This window comes from Macaca mulatta, chromosome 1, assembly GCF_049350105.2.
Source record: "Macaca mulatta isolate MMU2019108-1 chromosome 1, T2T-MMU8v2.0, whole genome shotgun sequence".
Taxonomy (NCBI): Eukaryota; Metazoa; Chordata; class Mammalia; order Primates; family Cercopithecidae; genus Macaca; species Macaca mulatta.
Genome location: NC_133406.1, coordinates 166,361,485 through 166,386,332, shown reverse-complemented (window position 1 = coordinate 166,386,332; position 24,848 = coordinate 166,361,485). Strand labels below are relative to the sequence as shown.

The window sequence follows — 24,848 nt, the reverse complement described above, 5'->3', positions numbered from 1 at the left end:
TTGTATTGCATTATCAATTTGTTTTTCTCTGTGTGACAGAAATATTAACTGCCTTACAAGAATCTTTCTTTCTTTTTATTAATAGAATATTGATTTTGTTTAGGAAGTAAATGTGTCCACTTAAAATACTCATCATACCAGATTCCATTCTATCTAGTGGTAGTCATGTGAGGCAGTTCCAGTGGTAGAAGTCTATCAAGTAAGACATTTGCAGGAGCTATTATTTCCTAATATAAAATGAACAGACTTCACTGGCACGTGATTTTTGTTCTCACCAATCCTTTTTTCTGGCCTAAGCACATGCTTGGATGTGAAGAAGTTCATTGCCTATGAGAGGTAGGTGGTCTGTCCACTTGCTAAAGGTGGAAGAGCAGGAAGCTAGAATAAACTTGGTCCTTCATGATTTCCTTGAGCAACTACAAGGAAGGACTTCCTATATCCTAATTTTCTGTAACATGATGAAAATAAAATCCTTATTTAGAAGGATTTCTATTAGATGTAAACAAAATGCAATACTGGCTGATAGCACTGGTTTCTTGCCCAGATCACTCTGATCTTTAAAAAGTTACATATATAAAACAATCAAAATATAGATATATATCCTTCCATGATATGATTTTAGATAACTAAGCACTTCAAATTTGTAAAGTTACTTTGATTTCATACAGCAAAAAAGAATCCATGCTTCCTCCTTTTTTTCTGACTCAAAAAATAAAGGTTAGAAATCATTTTATGTCACAATTAAGGATAAAATCTTTCTGGATTTTGTGTGTGTGTGTGTGTGTGTGTGTTATAAGGCACAAGCTTTAATTACACTACTAGATTTGTCTCTTTTCAAATGGGCATATGCTTCTTTAATTTCTACATTCAAGCTCTCCTTAAGAAAGAATACCAATTAAATAAAATAATTGTGTGAACTCTTACAAGGCTCATTATTTTTGTTTTCATAATATTCTTATACTCGTTAATAAGTCCAATGAAATGTTCTAAAACATATATTTCAAGCATTACTAAATAATTATCCCCATAGGTTTACATTTATTCCTTCTAAAGAGTTATTTTTTTGCTGTAAATTAAAATATAAAACATTTCAATGATCAAAGAACAATCAAAAGAACCTTGCTTAGTGGAAGTAACAAACACAAATTTATAGATAGCCTCAAAAATTGTTATTCAGAAAGATTTCTTTAAATCTCCACAACTCACAAAAATCACGTCAGCATTTGGTATGCCTATATCTCTTTATGTCTTACTCCATTTGTGTTGCTGTCCATTCGTACTTCTTCACAATGATTCTCTCCCATTATTTCTTCATTTATGATATTTTCAATCTCTTTCTCTTTCTAATCAAAACTTATTTATCCTCAGTTTCTAAATATGGTAAGTTATATATTTGGTAAGTTAAAGTGAGGTAAGTACCACTTCACTTTAATAGATCTTTCATAAATTCTATTTCCTATAGTTAAAGCTTTATCTTTCTTCTGTCCAAAACATTCTCAGTAAAGGTTCTATATTTGGCAATTACATATAACCCATTACAATTTCATATCCAACAACTGCAAGCTACTGAAATTCCAAAGATGCGACATCCTCTTTATCATCAAAAATTCTTCCAATGCGCTTTTTTTTTTTCAATTTAATTTTTTTTCCTCTTCCCTGCTGAGATCGATTATCCTTTATCTTCATTGGTTACACTGCTTTCTACCCACAAAATGAGACTGTGCCCCAAGGTTGTAACCTTAGTTTTCAGCCTTTACTGATCCCTGTATTTACCTGAGAGAACTAGGCTTTAACTATGACCCCAAGCAAACACTCCCGAATTTACACTCAAAGTCCAGAACACTATTTCTGAATTTTTGTTTTTCATATCCAATGTCTAGTTAATATTTCTTCTTTAATATCCTGCTTTCACATAAGTATGACCAAACTTACCTTTTACCAAAACTCTTTAAGTGCTGCCATTTCTGATAAATAAGTTTTTTTGTGTCCCAGTTATCCAGCTTCAAAATAGTGGAGTATTTCTGCACTTATTCTTCCCCAATTCCCACATTCAGTGTGAAAAGCACACTCAAATCTCTGTACTGTCTGTCATTTGTGATGCAATGTTGACTGCAGACTTGCTGAAATCCCAGCTCATGACTCATTTTCTGTCCAATATTGAGTAAGTTCCTACCTCACTATGCTTCATTTTCTCCTGTAAAAGAATGCTTTTCCACATCCAAGGAAACGATGAGGAATAAATAAAAAGGCCTTCCCTGTCCACCCTACCTAATGTAGCCCAAATCTCTACCCCTTTCAGTCTGTGTTAATGTCTTACTTTCTTTTCTTTAGCAATTAACACTAGCTGACATTCTATAGTTGTTTTATTCTTGTTTCCAGATTCATCTAGTCTCTCTGCCTTTTCCTTAGACTTAAAGAGGATAATAATTTTGTCAGTATTATTTACCACTGAATCTCCAAGTCCCAGACAGTCCTTTTCATAGGTACTCAGAAAGAATGAAGAAATAAAATATATAAAGCACCTACCACAATGGCATTCACTGAATATGTGTCTGTCTTCTCCACTGTGTTCTTTCTTCTTTATTACTGGTATCCGCCTATATCAATCCTAATCACATCATTTTGAACGTATAGTAATTGATTCCCCTGCCCTCATTTGGTTTCTATCCTCCATTAATCTGCTAGCAAAATGTTGGGTTGATCACCTTCTAAAGACCTTGTCAATACCATTTATTCATAGAGCACTTACTATGAGGGACCTACTCTAATTTTCCTACCTCTAATAATTTCAATTAATCTTCATTATATTCATCAAGTCTAAGCTCTTTAGTAGGTCGTCCAAGTTCTTTCTCAATGCCCACTGCCCAACTTTCCATTACTTCCTTAAATGAATCTCAGTCACTTTGATTATCCTTAAAAGGCTCATGCGTGTTGCCACCTTTGATTATGCCATACTACACAAGTGAAGTACCAAAGTGAAATTCTTTATTTAGGGCCCAGGTTAAGATATCAGACTTAAATAGTACCGTGTTTTTTATATTTTTAAATATTACTACAAAATTATTATCAAAATCCTAAATTTTTAAAACTATACAAAATCACTAATATACCTCTAATTAAAAAAAATTATATGCAGTAATAAAATTCTTCCAACTTTGTAATTTTCAGCTTTTCCATGCATAATCACTGTTCAATGTTTATATACTCTTTTAGATATACTCACTGTTCAAAATGATGTTCTATTCTTCCTCAAATTTTCTACACACATATATGTGACTTCACATATCTTTAGAACATATTATAAACACCTCCTGCAACTTACATTGTTACTATATCTTGTACCAATTTAACCCATTCTTTTGAACTCTTAAATGATTTGTTCTAATACTCATTCATGTGTCACAAAGAATGTTTCCTTATGTTTTTGTAAATCCACTTAAGTAGTCTGTAACCATTAACTAGGCATCAACTTTTCACAATCACTTCTTCTAACATTTTATAAACCAACAGATAATGATGGTTTGATCTTGTTAAATAATCAAATTAATTGTGTGAGAAATAAATATTTTATCTTCCTCTAATAATAATCTAAGTTGTCCTTTAAGGCTCTCAAAAAACATTAAGTATTTCCCAATGGAGTCTTTCATATACCAAATCCTGAATAAATTAGAGATTTACTTTCAATTTAAAAAACAACAATTTGTTTCTCTACAATTTGATCATTTCAGGCTTTTCATGTAGTAGGCATACAAACTTTTATAAAGTTTCAGATAGACATTACAAATATATTCACTGGTTTATATTATTTTATACACATGATGCAAAAATATTAAAGAGTTCATATAATTTAGATATAGAACTCAGAAGCTAAAATTTTCCTTTTATACATTTAATTAAAATGAAACCCTAAAGAAGCCAATTACCTTTCTCAAAGTTGGGCAGAAATTAAAGAAAAGTCGATGGTTACATGCTTTGAATCTTTCAGGAAGATGCCAGTTCTGAATTATTTCTTCATCAGAAATCACATGATGATCCAGTGCTTTGAGAGGCCATATACTGTTAACAAGAACATGTCTATATCCTTTTTTAAGGCTTACTGGGCAATCAAACATAGTGAGGGCAATGAGGTTTGGACAGGCAGATAATACACATATATTCTTCAACTTTGCAAACCCATTGTCATGAAGATAGAGGAGTTTTAGATTCTTCAATCCACTCCAAAATTTGTTATCTGGTAGACTCTTTATCTGAAATATTATTAAAAATACTTTAAATTCCAAAATTACTTTTTTCAAAAAGCACAGAAAATGCTAAAACATTACACATCTAAAATTCAATATTGCCCAAATAGCAATTTTCTAATTAATAAGCAAATAGAGTATTTATAATTATACGATGATGGCTAGTTGAAAACCATAATACACTGGGCATCTGAGATAATTTATTAGTAGTAGTACAGTAAAATGCATAACGATACTTTTTTGTTCAATGAAAATTCCTTTGTAATAGGTTGACTCTTTAAACTTTTCTAAAATACTTTCCTTACCTAAGGAAAATTAAGGAAGCATGAGGCATTCCTAATCCAGGCTGTAGATTTAAGAAGTGAAACATACCGAATTACACACTATTTATGCATTTTCATTTACATCAAAGTGTCTGTATTTATATACATCTTACATGCTTTTAATTTATTGTTAAATTTTTGTTTATATTTTAGATAAAAGACCATCTTTAAGAAATACTGTGGATAGGTAACATAAGTACGTATTAAATAATACTGAAATTTCAGTAAATATGCAAATAACTGGAGGGCGGAGCAAGATGGCCGAATAGGAACAGCTCCAGTCTCCAACTCCCAGCGCGAGCCACACAGAAGACCGGTGATTTCTGCATTTTCAACTGAGGTACTGGGTTCATCTCACTGGGGAGTGCCGGACGATCGGTGCTGGTCAGCTGCTGCAGCCCCACCAGTGAGAGCTGAAGCAGGGCGAGGCATCGCCTCACCTGGGAAGCGCAAGGGGGAAGGGAATCCCTTTTCCTAGCCAGGGGAACTGAGACACACAACACCTGGAAAAGCGGGTAACTCCCACCCCAATACAGCGCTTTAAGCAAACAGGCACACCAGGAGATCATATCCCACACCTGGCCGGGAGGGTCCCACGCCCATGGAGCCTCCCTCATTGCTAGCACAGCAGTCTGTGATCTACCTGCAAGGCAGCAGCGAGGCTGGGGGAGGGGCGCCCGCCATTGCTGAGGCTTAAGTAGGTAAACAAAGCTGCTGGGAAGCTCGAACTGGGTGGAGCTCACAGCAGCTCAAGGAAACCTCCCTGTCTCTGTAGACTCCACCTCTGGGGACAGGGCACAGTAAACAATAACAAACTCAGCCGAAACCTCTGCAGACGCAAACGACTCTGTCTGACAGCTTTGAAGAGAGCAGTGGATCTCCCAACACGGAGGTTGAGATCTGAGAAGGGACAGACTCCCTGCTCAAGTGGGTCCCTGACCCCTGAGTAGCCTAACTGGGAGACATCCCCCACTAGGGGCAGTCTGACACCCCACACCTCACAGGGTGGAGTACACCCCTGAGAGGAAGCTTCCAAAGCAAGAATCAGACAGGTACACTCGCTGTTCAGAAATATTCTATCTTCTGCAGCCTCTGCTGCTGATACCCAGGCAAACAGGGTCTGGAGTGGACCTCAAGCAATCTCCAGCAGACCTACAGCTGAGGGTCCTGACTGTTAGAAGGAAAACTATCAAACAGGAAGGACACCTATACCAAAACCCCATCAGTACATCACCATCATCAAAGACCAGAGGCAGATAAAACCACAAAGATGGGGAAAAAGCAGGGCAGAAAAGCTGGAAATTCAAAAAATAAGAGCGCATCTCCCCCGGAAAAGGAGCGCAGCTCATCGCCAGCAACGGATCAAAGCTGGACGGAGAATGACTTTGACGAGATGAGAGAAGAAGGCTTCAGTCCATCAAATTTCTCAGAGCTAAAGGAGGAATTATGTACCCAGCGTAAAGAAACTAAAAATCTTGAAAAAAAAGTGGAAGAATTGATGGCTAGAGTAATTAATGCAGAGAAGGTCCTAAACGAAATGAAAGAGATGAAAACCATGACACGAGAAATACGTGGCAAATGCACAAGCTTCGGTAACCGACTCGATCAACTGGAAGAAAGAGTATCAGCGATTGAGGATCAAATGAATGAAATGAAGCGAGAAGAGAAACCAAAAGAAAAAAGAAGAAAAAGAAATGAACAAAGCCTGCAAGAAGTATGGGATTATGTAAAAAGACCAAATCTACGTCTGATTGGGGTGCCTGAAAGTGACAGGGAAAATGGAACCAGGCTGGAAAACACTCTTCAGGATATCATCCAGGAGAACTTCCCCAACCTAGTAGGGCAGGCCAACATTCAAATCCAGGAAATACAGAGAACGCCACAAAGATACTCCTCGAGAAGAGCAACTCCAAGACACATAATTGCCAGATTCACCAAAGTTGAAATGAAGGAAAAAATCTTAAGGGCAGCCAGAGAGAAAGGTCGGGTTACCCACAAAGGGAAGCCCATCAGACTAACAGCAGATCTCTCGGCAGAAACTCTACAAGCCAGAAGAGAGTGGGGGCCAATATTCAACATTCTTAAAGAAAAGAATTTTAAACCCAGAATTTCATATCCAGCCAAACTAAGTTTCATAAGTGAAGGAGAAATACAATCCTTTACAGATAAGCAAATGCTTAGAGATTTTGTCACCACTAGGCCTGCCTTACAAGAGACCCTGAAGGAAGCACTAAACATGGAAAGGAACAACTGGTACCAGCCATTGCAAAAACATGCCAAAATGTAAAGACCATCGAGGCTAGGAAGAAACTGCATCAACTAACGAGCAAAATAACCAGTTAATATCATAATGGCAGGATCAAGTTCACACATAACAATATTAACCTTAAATGTAAATGGACTAAATGCTCCAATTAAAAGACACAGACTGGCAAACTGGATAAAGAGTCAAGACCCATCAGTCTGCTGTATTCAGGAGACCCATCTCACACGCAGAGACATACATAGGCTCAAAATAAAGGGATGGAGGAAGATTTACCAAGCAAATGGAGAACAAAAAAAAGCAGGGGTTGCAATACTAGTCTCTGATAAAACAGACTTTAAACCATCAAAGATCAAAAGAGACAAAGAAGGCCATTACATAATGGTAAAGGGATCAATTCAACAGGAAGAACTAACTATCCTAATATATATGCACCCAATACAGGAGCACCCAGATTCATCAAGCAAGTCCTTAGAGACTTACAAAGAGACTTAGACTCCCATACAATAATAATGGGAGACTTCAACACTCCAGTGTCAACATTAGACAGATCAACGAGACAGAAAGTTAACAAGGATATCCAGGAATTGAACTCATCTCTGCAGCAAGCAGACCTAATAGACATCTATAGAACTCTCCACCCCAAATCAACAGAATATACATTCTTCTCAGCACCACATCGTACTTACTCCAAAATTGACCACGTAATTGGAAGTAAAGCACTCCTCAGCAAATGTACAAGAACAGAAATTATAACAAACTGTCTCTCAGACCACAGTGCAATCAAACTACAACTCAGGACTAAGAAACTCAATCAAAACCGCTCAACTACATGGAAACTGAACAACCTGCTCCTGAATGACTACTGGGTACATAACGAAATGAAGGCAGAAATAAAGATGTTCTTTGAAACCAATGAGAACAAAGATACAACATACCAGAATCTCTGGGACACATTTAAAGCAGTGTGTAGAGGGAAATTTATAGCACTAAACGCCCACAAGAGAAAGCAGAAAAGATCTAAAATTGACACTCTAACATCGCAATTAAAAGAACTAGAGAAGCAAGAGCAAACACATTCGAAAGCTAGCAGAAGGCAAGAAATAACCAAGATCAGAGCAGAGCCGGGCGCAGTGGCTCAAGCCTGTAATCCCAGCACTTTGGGAGGCCGAGACGGGCGGATCACAAGGTCAGGAGATGGAGACCATCCTGGCTAACACGGTGAAACCCCGTCTCTACTAAAAAATACAAAAACTAGCCGGGCGAGGTGGCGAACGCCTGTAGTCCCAGCTACTCGGGAGGCTGAGGCAGGAGAATGGCGTGAACCCGGGAGGCGGAGCTTGCAGTGAGCTGAGATCCGGCCACTGCACTCCAGTCTGGGCGACACAGGGAGACTCTGTCTCAACAAAAAAAAAAAAAAAAAAAAAAAAAAAAAAGATCAGAGCAGACCTGAAGGAGATAGAGACACAAAAAACCCTCCAAAAAATCAATGAATCCAGGAGTTGGTTTTTTGAAAAGATCAACAAAATTGACAGACCACTAGCAAGACTAATAAAGAAGAAAAGAGAGAAGAATCAAATCGACGCAATTAAAAATGATAAAGGGGATATCACCACCGACCCCACAGAAATACAAACTACCATCAGAGAATACTATAAACACCTCTACGCAAATAAACTGGAAAATCTAGAAGAAATGGATCATTTCCTGGACACTTACACTCTTCCAAGACTAAACCAGGAAGAAGTTGAATCCCTGAATAGACCAATAGCAGGCTCTGAAATTGAGGCAATAATTAATAGCCTACCAACCAAAAAAAGTCCAGGACCAGATGGATTCACAGCTGAATTCTACCAGAGGTACAAGGAGGAGTTGGTACCATTCCTTCTGAAACTATTCCAATCAATAGAAAAAGAGGGAATCCTCCCTAACTCATTTTATGAGGCCAACATCATCCTGATACCAAAGCCTGGCAGAGACACAACAAAAAAAGAGAATTTTAGACCAATATCCCTGATGAACATCGATGCAAAAATCCTCAATAAAATACTGGCAAACCGGATTCAGCAACACATCAAAAAGCTTATCCACCATGATCAAGTGGGCTTCATCCCTGGGATGCAAGGCTGGTTCAACATTCGCAAATCAATAAACATAATCCAGCATATAAACAGAACCAAAGACAAGAACCACATGATTATCTCAATAGATGCAGAAAAGGCTTTTGACAAAATTCAACAGCCCTTCATGCTAAAAACGCTCAATAAATTCGGTATTGATGGAACGTACCTCAAAATAGTAAGAGCTATTTATGACAAACCCACAGCCAATATCATACTGAATGGGCAAAAACTGGAAAAATTCCCTTTGAAAACTGGCACAAGACAGGGATGCCCTCTCTCACCAGTCCTATTCAACATAGTGTTGGAAGTTCTGGCTAGGGCAATTAGGCAAGAGAAAGAAATCAAGGGTATTCAGTTAGGAAAAGAAGAAGTCAAATTGTCCCTGTTTGCAGATGACATGATTGTATATTTAGAAAACCCCATTGTTTTCTAAATGGGGGAGGGGGGACGGATTGCATTGGGAGTTATACCTGATGTAAATGACGAGTTGATGGGTGCAGCACACCAACATGGCACAAGTATACATATGTAACAAACCTGCACGTTATGCACATGTACCCTACAACTTAAAGTATAATAATAATAAATAAATTAAAAAAATATATATATGCAAATAACTGAAATGCCTATTGCTTACCTGATTTCCATGGAGATCAAGTTTGATTAATTTTATACAACTCTGAAGTGGATGAATATCTGTAATAAAATTGTTTGAGACGACGCATACTCTAAGAGAGATGCAAGACTGCAAATTTTCCATAGACTTTAAATGAAGTCCATTGAACTTCACAAAAACAAAATCTTTTTGATCTTCTCTTATGTTTTCATTATAGTGACTCCATTCTTCATGACTGGTTAGCTCTTCTGTGATTGTTCCATGAAACATCTAGGAAAGATTAGAAATTGCTTTGATTTTTTTTTTCTACTTTCAAAAATTTACCTGAAAACAAACAAAATTTTGCCAAGAGATGGTGTAAGTAAAAAGTGTTATTAAAGTTAAAATTTTTAAAAACTAATTCTTATAGAACTTTCTATCCCAAAATAACTTAAATGTCTAACATTTCAATAACAGCTAATCTGAATGTTATCACTGCACTCACCAATGAACAAACTAATTAGCAAGAGGAAGACAAACTTCCTTTTTCATAGAATATTTAAAGAATTCAGTGAAGAAACTGAGATAAAATCATCCCTTCTAGACAAGACAACTAACAACAAACAAACCAAACAATACCTTGTATAACTCGTATAATAATTGTTGTGAAAATATACTGTTAAAGAAGTACACTGAATAATAAACAAGTCAGGAGAGTGATAATCTTTGTGAAAGAGGCTGAACAATGTAGCCAGATAAAATTAAGGTGCTATACAGGCCTTCAAATGTTATCAATAATATTTGTATCTTAAAGAGAAAATTCATTGTCACAATATTTACATTCAACTCAGTTAGGCAATTAGGCTCCAGAATTCCAATAGCTTTAAATTTTGACTACTTAAATTTATCTAAAATGTTTAGATCAATGCTTTTTAATATAATTTTATACAGTATTTCTCATATATATGAATTTTCACTTATTAAGAGTAATTTCAGCTTTCATAAAAGGTAGTCAGAGATAGCTGAGAAGAGAATGTATGAGCTCAAGTCATCTATTTGGAAGTGTGTTTTAAGATCAACAATGTTCCCCAATGGAAGAATCGATTTCTACCATGTTTAGATAAACTAAATCAGTGTAATTCAAATGAGAATAAATGTGAAAATCCAGATACACTCTTGTACTCTTTCAAGACACTGGTTACTTTATATATCATAACCAAGGCCTAAAACTAGAATCCTCAAACTCTAAGTATCAATGAATTAACTAGAAGGCAGATTCATGGGCCCCATCTCATATCTACTGTATCAGAATTTCTGGGCTAAGGGCCTAGGAATAATGTCAACAGGTGATCGACAAACACCTTAAGAAAGATTAGCCTCAACTACAAGTAAACCAGTCTTCCAAATATAGAGTCAGATATGGAATAGACAGATATAAATAAACCTTTACAAATTAAACTCATCAAGCTCTATTGGTGCTGGGATGCAGGATAATATCCACATCGCATCACTTGGACTTCCAAAATAGAAAAGACGTAACTCTTTCCCCATTTAAAGAAAGCTTAAATTTCCTGCAAGTCTTTAGAAAAATAACTCATTTTTTAAAGTTCTGAATAACATTCCATCACATGGATGCACCATGGTTTGGTTTATTTATCCATTCACCTATTAAGGTGTCTTGGCTGCTTCCAACTTTACACAATTATGGATAAAAGTGCTATAAAAATGTATGTGCAGGCTTTTGTCTGGATATGTTTTCAACTTACTTGGATAAATACCAAGGAGTTCGTTTGCTGAATCATATAATAATGTATTTCATTTTGTAAAAATCTGCTACTGTCTTCCAATGTGGTTGTACCATTTGGACTCCCACCAGCAATGAATGAGAGATTCTATTGCTCCACAACCTCACCAGTATATAATGTTGCCAATGTTTTGATTTTGGTCGTTTTAATTTGCAATTCCCTAATGATACATGATGTTGAGCATCTTTCATATGCGTATTAGCCATATGTATATCTTCCTTGGTGAGGTATCTGTTCAGATCTTTTGTCCATTATATTTTGATTGTAGTATTGTCTTATTGTTGAGTTTGAGTTATTTGTATTATTTCAGATACTAATCCTTTGTCAGATATGTGTTTTCCAAAGACTTTTTTTCCCATTCTGTGGCTTGCCTTTTCACTTTCTTAATTTTCATTTCTTTTTTAGCTCACAGATGCATAAAAAGTCCTTGAAAAACCAACACCCATCCACACGGAACTTCAGAGATCTCGTTTCTTCACATAAAGCTACAGGTGATTTTATACTGTTAATCATGACATTAGTACACAAATTATATATGTACACAAAATTATATATTTTATTTAATATATAGCTATATAAATAAATATAAGTATTTTTATTTCAAAGAATTTATTTCTCACATTGATTATTCAATCTCTAACAGTCTATTTCTTTATGAAGATACTATCTTCTTCCTGGCATTTATTTTCAGGGATTCTCAACAGTACTATTAATCAAATATAGTTAGTAATGTCTATAGATTCATCCACCAGGAATAATTTTTTATTTTAAACCTTCTGCATGAATGCTGTCTATATGTCATTTGAACATGCCAATGAACTACTAATGGTATTATTCCAAAGTGTAGTTTTTTCTATTTTCCTTACTGATCTCAGATACACTGGATAATTTTCCAAAATGAGAGGTTCTACTCTTATGTGAGACATTCAAATGTTAGCTATTAGATGAATATCCTTGCTAGTAGCTTTGTGAAATTTAACAAATGCTGTTATAATGAACATGATAAAATAACATTGTCCTTTCCCACCAAAATTCTTAAATATGTCCAAACATTTTTCTACATAAAATGAGTAATATATAATAAGGGAACTGGTTTGATTGGCACTCTTGCCTCACCTGAAAGTTTCCTGTCAATAAGACATAGAGTTTGAGGAAGAAACGAAATATTGGTTCACACAAACCAAATTTGGGATAATGCTCACGATATTACTTAATTCAATGCGTTTTTTTCCATTTTGTACAACAGTCTACTTTTCAGTTTCAATCAAAAAGATTAGAAAAAGAATTGTAAGAATTAAGTACTAGTTAATTAAGGACATATTAAATTCAAATTTGAGATCTTTTTGATATTACTTAATATAATGTATTTTCCCCCATTTTGTTCAACTGCCTACTTTTTAGCTTTAATCATTGACTATTATAAGCAAAAAAAAAAAAAGTCACTAATCATCAGGAAAATGTAAATTAAAACCTTACTTCTGCAAGAATGGCCATAATTAAAAAGTCAAAAAACAATAGATGCTGTCATGGATGTGGTGAAAAGGGAATACCACTAGTGGGAATGTAAACAAGTATAACCACTATGGAAAATAGTACGGAAATTCCTTAGGGAACTAAAGGTGGAACTACCATTTGATCCAGCAATCCCACTACTGGGTATCTATCCAAAGGAAAAGAATTCATTATATTAAAAAAGACACATGCACACACGTTTATAGCAGCACAACTCACAATTGCAAAGATAAGGAACAAACCTAAGTACCCATCAACCAATTAATGGATAAAGAAAATATGATACACACACACACACACACACACACCATGGAATACTACTCAGCCACAAAAAGGAACAAAACAAAACAATGTCTTCTGCAGCAACTTGGATGGAGCCTAGAAAGCTATTATTCAAAGTGAAGTAACTCAGGAATGGAAAATCAAATATCGTAAGTTCTCACATATAAGTGTGAGCTAAGCTGTGAGGATGCAAAGGCCTAAGAATGATATAATGTACTTTGAGGACTCAAGGGTGAAGGTTGGGAGGGTCCTGAGGGATAGAAGACTACATACTGGATACAGTGTACACTGGTTGGGTGACAGGTACACTCAAATCTCAGAAATCACCACTAAAGAACCTATCCATGTAACAAAATACTACCTGTACCCCAACAACTACTGAAATAAAAATTAAAAAACAACAAAAAAATAGTCAAAAAATAACAGATGCTGGTGAGGTTGTGGGGAAAAAGGAATGCTTATACATTTTTGGTGGGAGTGTAAATTAGTTCAACCATTGTGGAAGACAGTGTAGCAATTTCCCAAAGACCTAAAAACAGAAATAACATTTGACCCAGCAATCCAATTACTGGGTACATACCTAAAGCAATAATAATTGTTCTATTATAAAGATACATGCATACATATGTTCACTGTACCACTATTCACAATAGCAAAGACATGGAATCAACCTAAATGCCCATATATGGTAGACTGGATACAGAAAATGTGGTACATTTACACCATGGAATACTATACAGCCATAAAAAAGAATGAGATCATGTCCTTTACAGGAACACGGATAAAGCTGGAGGACATTATCCTTAGCAAAAAAAAAAAAAAAAAAATGCAGGGATAGAAAAACCAAATACTGCATTTTCTCCCTTATATGTGGAAGCTAAATGATGAAAACATATGGACACATAAAAGGGAACAACACACTGGGGCCTACTGAAGGGTGGAGAGTGGGAGGAGAGAGAGGATTAAGAAAAATAACTAATGAGTACTAGGCTTAACACCTAGGTGACTAAATCACTTGTACAACACACTACACTGAAACAAGTTTACCTATGTAACAAACCTGTACATCTCTCCCTGAACTTAAAGCAAAAATTAAAAAAAATCCAAACTATTAAGAACCCTCGCTTCTTAGTTAATAAAATATGCTAACCAGCTATCTTAGGATGTCACACTTCTCTCTCAGTGTAACCTTCTTTGGCAAATCATTGCCTAGTCATTATTTAGACTCTGATTCCATCCCCACATCCCCACATCCCCACATCCCAAATTTAGTGATTATATATTTATATGTGTTATTATTTAATGGCCCTGTTTTCCAATAAATTATATGTACCCTGTGAACAGAAAAGTTGTTTTACGGTTAGGTGGTTTTTTCAAATTTTTGCATAGGACCTGACATAGAACTAAGTCAGATTTCAATAAATGTCTGTTTCATAGACATGTCTATCTTTTCCTTTCCTCAGAGAAATAGCAAACTATGGGGAAGGAATCTTTAAAAGACTTCTAAGTACAAATGACAAAGTCTCTCCCATTTCAGTAGAAATCTATTGGACATTCCTTTATTTTTAATTATCCACAGCTAATACTCAATGTCTTGCAAAACAACAACAAAAAAAGGTTTATTTTTCAGCTATTTATGTACTGTAACAAATCACTCCAAAATTTATTGGCTTAAAATAACCACCATTTTGTTATTCTGAAGATTTTGTGTATTCACTAAGTTGAAGTAAGCAGTTCTCCAACTGACAGTGGCTGAAGCATGAGTCAGTTCACTCCTCCAGTGAACTGCTGGAAGGTTAGGTTCAGCTGGGATACTGAGATGAACCAGCCTTTCTTTCCATACTGTCTCAGGACCTCTCTATCTTGAACTGTCCTCTCTATGTCATCTATCCATGTGTGTCTGAAATAGGGGAGCCAGACTTTCTACATGCTTAAGGGCTCCCAAAGCATAAAAGCAGAACCTGTCAGACTTCCTAAGGCTTAGGTTCAATGGAAGCATCCCCTCAGCCACATTCTACTGGTTACAACAAGTTCATTTTATTTTTCAAGCACCCTACAAACTAAGTACAGAAAAAGGAAATGAAATATAAGTTGTTCTGAGGTTGGTGATCTCAAGGAAGTTATGTATCCTGTACCTCAGTTTCCTCCTCTGTAAAAAGAAGATAATAATAACAGCCCATAGAATTGTTATGAGGACTAAATGAGTCAACATAAAGGGTATAGAACAGTGTTTGGCACTTAATGATATGGTTTGGCTATTTCCCCACCCAAATCTCATCTTAATTGTAGCTCCCAGAATTTCCACTTGCTGTGGGAGAGACCCAGTGGAGATTAATTGAATGATGGTGGCAGTTTTCTCCATACCATTCTTGTGGTAGTGAATAAGTCTCATAAGAGCTGATGGTTTTACAAGGGGAAACCCCTTTTTCTTAGTTCTCATTCTCTCTTGTCTGCTGCCGTGTAAGATGTGCCTTCCACCTTCTACCATGATTCTGAGGCCTCCCCAGCCACAAGGAACTGTGAGTCCACTAAACCTCTTTTTCTTTATAAATAACCTGGTGATGAGTGTGTCTTTATCAGCAGCACAAAAACAGATTAATACGGTAAGCACTACAAAATTAATTGAATGCTTAGTTTCATTAACAATTCAAGATAAAATATATGCTTCAAAAAGTGTATCAAAGCACCTGCAATTTCCAGTATGGCATGTAAGGAGCTTGGAAGTAGTCACTCCATCCTAATAACACATTAAAAAGCTGAACAAACTGAAAATCAACAACTCTTCTTAGCTACACAAAAGAAGTAAGATCATAGGGTAAACTGCTGACCCCAAAACTGTAGCAACAGACAGGCAGTACAGAAACTCATCAGGAACAGACACACAGATGTCAGGGGTGTTGGAAATATCAGACTGGAAATTGAAAACAACTAGGATTAATATGCTAATGGCTCTAACAGAAAAAGTAGGTAACATACAAGAACAGATGGATAACGGAGGTAGAGAGATAGATATTCTAAGAAACAATAAAAAAGAAATGGTAGAGACCAAAAACATTGTAACAGAAATGAAGAATACCTTTGAAGGGCTCATTAGTAGACTGGAAGTGACTGATAAAAGAATCTCTGACTTTGAGGATATGCCAACAAAAACATTCAAAACTAAAAACCAAAGAGAAAAAAAAGACTGAAAAAAATGAGTAATATTCTAGAAGTATGGGACTTCTAAAGGTGTAACATATGTGTAATGAAAATGCCAAAAAAGGAAAAATAGAAAGGAATAAAAGCAGTATTTAAAACAATAATGAATGAGAATTTACAATAACATCGGACACTAAGCCACAGATTCAAGAAACTCAGAGAACATCATGTAGGATAAATATAAGAAAAAAAAAAAAATCACACCTAGGCATTTAATACACAAATTTCAAAAAATCAAAAGTTAAAAAAAATCTTGGAAAAAGCCAAATAATTTCTTTAAAATCTTACTTATAAAGGATCACAGATAATAACTACATTTGACTTATCAGAAACCATGCAGGCAGAAGACAGTGGAGTGAAATATTTAAAGTGTCAAGAGAAAAAAAACTCACTGACTTAGAATTTATAAGGGGAAAACCCTTTCACTTGGTTCTCATTTTCTCTTGTCTGCCACCATGTAAGATGTGCCTTCCACCTCCTGCCATGATTCTGAGGCCTCCCCAGACACATGGAACTGTGAGTCCACTAGACCTCTTTTTCTTCATAAATTACCGAGTGTTGGGTGTGTCTTTATCAGTAGCATGAAAACAGACTAATACAGTAAGTTCTACAAAATTAATTGAATGCCTAGTTCCATTAACAATTCAAGATAAAATACATGCTTCAAAAACTATATCAAGGGACACTGTATTGTGCAAAATTATTCTTTAGAAGTGAAAAAGAAATAAATTCTGTTAGACAAATATTGAAGTAATTTGTTGTTGGTAGACCTGCCTTGTAAGAAATATTAAAAGAAGGTCTGAGAGAAGAAAAATGATATAGGTCAGATACTCATATCTATGGTAAGAAAGTGTTGGGAAAGGAACAAGAAAAATGATATAGGTCAGATACTCATATCTATGGTAAGAAAGTGTTGGGAAAGGAACAAGAAAAATGATATAGGTCAGATACTCATATCTATGGTAAGAAAGTGTTGGGAAAGGAACAAGTGAGGATAAAATAAAATTCTCTTATTTTTCTTATTCTTAGTTGAATAATTTGTCCAAAATAATAATAGTAACTAGTTTTATTTTAATTCATCCAACAACAGTAGAATATACATTCTTTTCAAGCTCACATGGAGGATTCATTCACCAAGACAGACCACATTCTGGGCCATAAAACATGTCTTATCAAATTCAAAAGAACAGAAGCCATGCAACATCTTCTCTCAAACTACAATAGAATTAAACTAGATAACAGTTTAGTTTATTGATAAAACAGCTGGAAAATTCCAAATACTTAGGAGATTTATAAACAACACACTTCTAAGTAACACATAGGTAAATAAAAATTTAAAGATATTTTGAACTAATAAAAATAAAATGTAAAATTTAGCAAAATTTGTAGGATATAGTAAAAGCAGTGCTTAAAAGGAAATTCATAGCATGGAATACATATACTAGAAAAGAGCAAAGATCTAAAATGAATCATCTAAGATGCCATTTCTAGAACTTGAAAAAGAAGAGCAAATTTAATCCAAAGTAAATAGGAGAAAAGTAATAAATATATTAAGTTAGTTTTCAAGAAAATTGTAATTCTTAATTACAATCGCCAATATTTTCGGGGGGGGGATATTTTATCATTATCTCATTCCAGAAGACTCCATAAAGATCTATAGTCTCTCTAAAACATAAATACTTTACTCAGATTATATGTAGGTTCTTCTATAATATAAAGCATCTAACCATCAACCTGTAGTTCAGATCTTTAGTGAAGAGTAGGGAGGTCTTTCCATATACTCTCTGTGGTTACTTTTACCATGCAATAATAAATCTTACTCCAAAATATATCCTTTCTTTATTTGTTAGGACATTCAGAGTTAATTTTTTCCCAACTTTTATTTTAGAATCAGGGAGTACATGTGCAGGTTTGTTACAAAAGTATATTGCATAATGTTGCAGTTTGGAGTATGAATGAATTTGTCACCCAAGAAGTAAGCATAGTACCCAACAGGTAGTTTTTTTTTTTTCAATTCTTACCTGTCGTCCTCTCTCCCAATTCTTGTATTCCTCTCCAATACCAAATCTTATCCAAGGTGTCTGAAAACATATTTTTCAGTTCCTCTTAACTGATTTTTGTTTTATATGTATTCAATATTTTAAACTCTTCTCAACTGGTTTCTTTTTAGTTGATGTGATATGAACACTAATTTAGTCTTATAAGCAGTCTTCCCCATATACTATACTAATTTATATTCATTTTCTCTATTAATATTCACCTCTGCCAACAAAATGTACTTGCCAGTATATAAACAAACTTAATATTTTACAAATTACAAAATAGAACATAGTAATACCTGGTTATTGCTATTAAAAGGAAAGATTAACATGATTAATAAATTACAGAAATAAGTTTTTTATTAGAAAATTAGTGTTCTATATTCAGAATATAATGTATGTGTCAGTTATTCATATTATTCAGCTACATATTCTGTCAAACTTTCCAATCATTTTGGAAAAGTGGAGATTTTTCATATTTTAACTACCACATGCAGCATTTCAGTTTTGTTTCTCATTATTTATTTATACTGTACATCTAAAAACTGGAATAACTCAAATGAGCAGGCCCCAGAGCATATCCCCTGAATCATATCATTGCAGCTATGGGCCCATATGATTCTACTGCCTACCAAGGGAAGCTAAAAACCACTGCAATTGATATATCCTCCTCTACCAAGTTAAAAGCCCCTTACCACTTGTTGCAAATTTCAAATATGCACATAGAGGAGGAATCTAGTCACTTTTGTTCATTTTAGACTTTGATAATTTTATAACTATTTTGTGAAATGTATATACACATCTGTAAATTATCAAGTTCAAATAATAATATAATGTTCAAAGGCAAATTAAGTATAGCAACACATTACAGAAAGTATCAAAGCTCCAACTACAGTTTCAAAGAAATTCTGCAGTTAAAAATAAATCAGTACCATTATCAGTAAACCTTTCCTTAGTTTATATCAACTAAAGTACTAATTTTGAAATTATCATACATTTTAATCACACTATATAAACCATTTCTATAAAATAAAATGCCTATCAGTTATACCTCATCTTTGCTCCCAACTTTGACGGCAAACACATTAAGTATAACTATACAAGGTTATAACTCATGAATATATCTAAATTAAATATTAAGAAGTAAAAAATATTTATTTTGTATATTTATTTCTTTTCCAAATGTGATATATAATAAATATTGAAAAGAAAATTTTCAAAGCCTTTGCTGAGTGTACCTTTAGACTTAAAACTTATTCGCTGAACCTTTTAGGTACTAGGAAGACAGATCATCATTATTTTAAGTAATATATTAAAATACTAGATTTGATGGTCTACATGAAAGTAATTTATTTTATAAGCATGAACTATAATATTAAATGGAAATCTGAATACTGGACTCCAGAATTATCACAACAGCTGTTAAGATACCTGCATATAAGACCGGGCACAGTGGCTCACGCCTGTAATCCCAGCACTTTGGGAGGCCGAGGCGGGCGGATCACAAGGTCAGGAGATCGAGACCATCCTGGCTAACGTGGTGAAACCCTGTCTCTACTAAAAATACAAAAAAATTAGCTGGGCACAGTGGCGGGCGCCTGTAGTCCCAGCTACTCAGGGGGCTGAGGCAGGAGAATGGCGTGAACCCCTGGGAGGTGGAGCTTGCAGTGAGCCGAGATCGCGCCACTGTACTCCAGCCTGGGGACAGAGCGAGACTCCGTCTCAAAAAAAAAAAAAAAAAAGATATCTGCATATAAAATCAAATCATAAAAAAAAAATTAAAAGCTTCAGTTTTTAGAAAATCTAATTGTAAGGATTCTAATCGGTAATATTTTATACATATTGTGATTACAAACTTTATTTTTAGTTTAGAATGTCTGCAATATATTATCTCTTCTCTATTAACAAAATAAAGAAATTATATCTTTAAAATACTCTTTATTTTGATAACAGATTTGTTAAGTAATGACTATTTTAATAAAGAATTGTCATAGGCCAGCGCAGTGACTCATGCCCGTATAATCCCAGAACTTTGAGAGGGCAACGCAAGAGAATGAATGAGTCCAGGAGTGAGCTATGATCTGCCACTGCACTCCAGCCTGGGTGAAAGGTTGTCTCTAAAAATAAAAATCCTGTCTCTAAAAATATAAAAGAATTGCCATGATTTTATATCACAGAAAAAATATATTTTAAAAGTTAAGAAGGGGAGAGTCTAGTAGAACAGTCAGACCAGTACATGTGTCCTGGAAAATGAACATAGAATACAGTGCATTTTTAAGTTAATATAAATAACCTTGATAGCACAAAACATATTTTCATGGCATATTCTATATGTTTTCAAATGACATGAAAAGTCATTCAGAACAAGGAATCAGAATTCATTTGTAATTATAACTTTTTTATTTAAATGTATTGGCTTTTTAAATTTTAGAAAGTTATATACTTCTGTTCAGAAAAAAAGCTTTTGTGAGACACCATTTTTCAGTTTGTATTTTTATTCCAATTTGGAAACTGCAAAAGCATAAACCTAAAAAACTAAAAGGTGGTGAGCCAGAAGATGGATATTAAACAGTCAAAATTAATAAAAACATTCACAGAAAATAATCTGCACAAAAATCATAACCTCTTAATAAGGAAATTAGCACAACAAATATTTCTTCTAGCCCAAAACACTCCTTGGTTAGTTTTCACGGAACAGATTTTGTATCTCCTAAAATTAAGCCATTAATACCTTTCTCTTAAGTGCCATAAATATTGTATTACATTAATTAAAATTTAATTCTTGACTCTACTAATTTATAGTCTTCAAGTACTTGCCCTCTCCCTGTCCCTTTCCCCTCCCCGAAACCTCATGTTGGTATTTGGACAAAGTAGATTATGATTACACTACTGGGGAACTCCATTTGGAAAAAAAAAAAAAATTCCACAAAATACTAAGAGAGGAAGTATAATAAAAGTTCAAGGGTGGGACAATGTTTCCTTGCACTACGGAAAGTTGAGGGGTATGAGGGTTCCTCCAACAGGGCATAGTGAGAAAAAAATATTTAAGAAATAAGTTGGGAACAGGCTAGCTGAGTAAATAAATTCAAATAAAACAAACTGCAAAAAGAGAATTTTTGCTTTTGTTGCATGTCAGGAAGGGTAGCAGGAGGAAACAGTGGTTAAACACAGCCATGAAGCACAAGGACTGGAAACTAGTACAGTCCTAGGTTGGCCTGACCACAGCATGCACTATGAGCTCCACAGTACATAATCCAGGACCCTATTCATTTGGCTTCAACTTCCTCCTATAAAGAAGGGGGGGAAATTAAAACATGCTTTTCTATAATTTCCACACAACAGTCATAGTTATGTCTGTAGAAATAAAAAAAAACAATGTAACTGGCATTAACTGTAAATGGGTTAGAAGGCATTTTAATGGGGGGATGAAAATGTTCTAAACCTGTACCTCAATAAAGTTATTTTAAAAAATCTATCTCATTCTTCCTTATGGCAGCTCTTCAGATACTCTCTACTATCCTCCAAGAAATAAAAAGCCCAAATGCCTCCATAGAATATAATTTTTCAATTTATTATAGTCTAGTATGTTCAATGTCTTTTTAAAAATGTGGAATCCAAAACTAAATAGATTATTTCCTGTGTGTTCGATTTGTGCAGAATTAATGGGCTTACAGCTTGGCTGGACTGATATATTTTACTTTGGTAAAATAATATTCTGATAAACAGAAAATATTCTGATAAATGGAAAAACTCTGTGGTGAATACTCTAGTAAAATAATACTCTAGTAGCTTAAGATGTTAAACAATCATATCGCACTGTTTTATTATTTTGAATATGAACTTAAATAAAATCTCTATACTTTTTTGGCCCCCAACAATCAACTGCCATGGAAATATACTCCTACTCATATATACAGTGTTTTTTTCTTTTTTTTTTTTTTTTTTTTTTTTTTTGAGACGGAGTCTCCCTCTGTCGCCCAGGCTGGAGTGCAGTGGCCGGATCTCAGCTCACTGCAAGCTCCGCCTCCCGGGTTCACGCCATTCTCCTGCCTCAGCCTCCCGAGTAGTTGGGACTACAGGCGCCCGCCACCACGCCCGGCTAGTTTTTTTTGTATTTTTTAGTAGAGACGGGGTTTCACCGTGTTAGCCAGGATGGTCTCGATCTCCTGACCTCGTGATCCGCCCGTCTCGGCCTCCCAAAGTGCTGGGATTACAGGCTTGAGCCACCGCGCCCGGCTTATATACAGTGTTTTTTAGTTTTTTTACTTAAAAATTAACATTAACGAAAATTTGAGAAAAGAAAGAGAACAGACCCCATAGCCGATAATATGGTATATTTATTTCCAGCAAATTTTGATTGCATGATATAGTCATATTGAGAAAAAATAATTTCCCATTTCTATGGCCATCTTTCCCAGATCCAAGAAATACTCTATTTAATATTCTGTATGACACCATCCCAGATCCAAGAAATACTCTATTTAATATTCTGAATGATAGAATCTAACACATCACTCCGTTTGTCTCCTTACAACTGTTACCACTGGATTTTTTTATTTGGTTACTTCTTGTTTATTTCACCTTATTAGAATATACAGACCCCAGACATACAGGCTCTGCTGACCTTCATTCCCTTGGGACCTCACCTAGTTCCACAGTTAAAATTATTTCTATCTTCTTGCTGACAATTCTTAAAATTGTATCTCCAGCCCAGACCTCTTTCCTGAATTCTAGACTCATATGTATAATGCAGACATATACACACACAAACTTCCCTTACGTATTCACTGCACACACATATGTCTGTTTATTCCACATGTCCAAAATCAAATTCTGGACTCTATTACCCCAACAATCTTCCTCAGTCAGAAACTTACCCATCTTAATTGATGGCCATCCCAAGGCAGTCATTTTGATTCCTCTTTTTCTCTTACAGTCCACACCCATTAATTCCATCAGCATATTTTATTGTTTTTGTCTTAAAAATACATCCAGAATCTGACCAACTTCTCACCATCCCCACTGCTGCCATCCTGGTCAAGCCTTCACCAACTCTCAGCTGCATTATTGCAGTAGCCTCCAAGCAAGTCTCCCTGCTTCCATCATTGCCTCATCCCCCATTATAATCTATTCTCGTATCTCTGAGTGATCTCTTTAAACATAAGGCACGTCACTTCAAAACCCTGCAATGGTTTTGTTTCCCTTACAAGTAAAACCCAAAATTCTTTCTATGGCCCTTTGTTCCCTCTCTGACCTTCTCTCGCTACTTTCTCTTTTGGTTAAAAAACGGTGTCTTACTGAAGAACATTTAGAAAATACAGAGACTCTCACTCAAGTCTCTGTATTTTCTAAATGTTCTTCAGTAAGACACCGTTTTTTAATTAATGAAAAGTTTTAAATGACAAAACTATGAAAGAGTAATCTAATCTGCCATTTTATCCACATGCTTCCACTATTAGAACACGATTGTATAACAAGTCTGAGAAGAAAAACTAAGTACATTTATGGTGCCCTGAATGCCTACGTACCTAATGAAGACCTTGATACAGACAAATCTTCTCAAAAAATCAAACGGTATGATGAAATAGCACAATTTCTGGGTTTGGGATTGAAATATATTTCTTACATCTTTTATTACTAATTGTGATAGCTTGACTAAGTCACTATTCTCTGATTCAGTTTTCTTCTGTGTAAAGATGAAGTGCTCTGTAAAACTAATAAACCTGGTGTTCTACAACAGGAACACCTCTACATAGCTACCCAAAATACACCTAAAAAGACCGACTTATTTCTAAGAATGCTATTGAACATTCTAGATTAATCTGCATATACAAAAGAATGACAGAAAATAAACCAAAATATCAAAAATATTTGGAGCCTGGTTGCGGACTGAATTTTATACAATTTCCAAAGACACTATCTGAGAGGCTGTCGTGTGTAGCCTACCAAGAAAAAAACAGAGGGGTGGGGTGGCTCACTCTCTAGGAACCACAAACTTAAGGTTCCTAAAAAGAACAGATTTTAAATACTCAGACTGTGTACATATCATGACCCAGGGTTGGGGGCAGATGGCTCCAGATGACCTGGGGTGGCGGGGGGGAAAGGACAGATGGGGGAGATCTTCCATCAGGATCTCCTGGGGAACTGCTCCAGGCTGAAACAAATCACCAGTTAGGACGAATCGCCTTCGATGTGAAAGTTGGGAAACTAGACTGTAGTTTCGCCTTATCCTTAGCGGGTCGGTTCTAACAATTTTGTAACCCAACCTGAACCACTCACCAGGTCAACTGGGCCGCAAGCCCTTATGAGTTGGAGACAAGTGGCCCAGACCCAACACAGTCAGACAAATCGCTGGGTGGCCATCTGCTCCTGAGACCGTTGCTAGAGAAACAAGACGAGATCCAGGTTCACCACATCAGGGTTTTCCGGGAACCAGCCAAGGCGCTCCGGGGCGTGGTTACGTGAGC

The 24,848-nt window shown here is 35.5% G+C and overlaps 1 protein-coding gene across 1 annotated transcript in view; it reads right to left on the bottom strand.

The window, feature by feature from the left end:
• Nucleotides 1-24,840, bottom strand: part of LRRIQ3 (leucine rich repeats and IQ motif containing 3) — a 167,897-nt gene extending 143,057 nt beyond the window's left edge. The window contains exons 1-3 of the mRNA XM_001097148.5: nt 24,661-24,840; nt 9,588-9,836; nt 3,924-4,247 (exon numbers count right to left, since the gene is read on the bottom strand). Coding sequence (XP_001097148.4) covers nt 3,924-4,247; nt 9,588-9,836 — 573 coding nt within the window. The 5' untranslated portion in view covers nt 24,661-24,840. The remainder of the gene's footprint in view (nt 1-3,923; nt 4,248-9,587; nt 9,837-24,660) is intronic.
• Between the last annotated feature and the right edge of the window lie 8 nt (nt 24,841-24,848).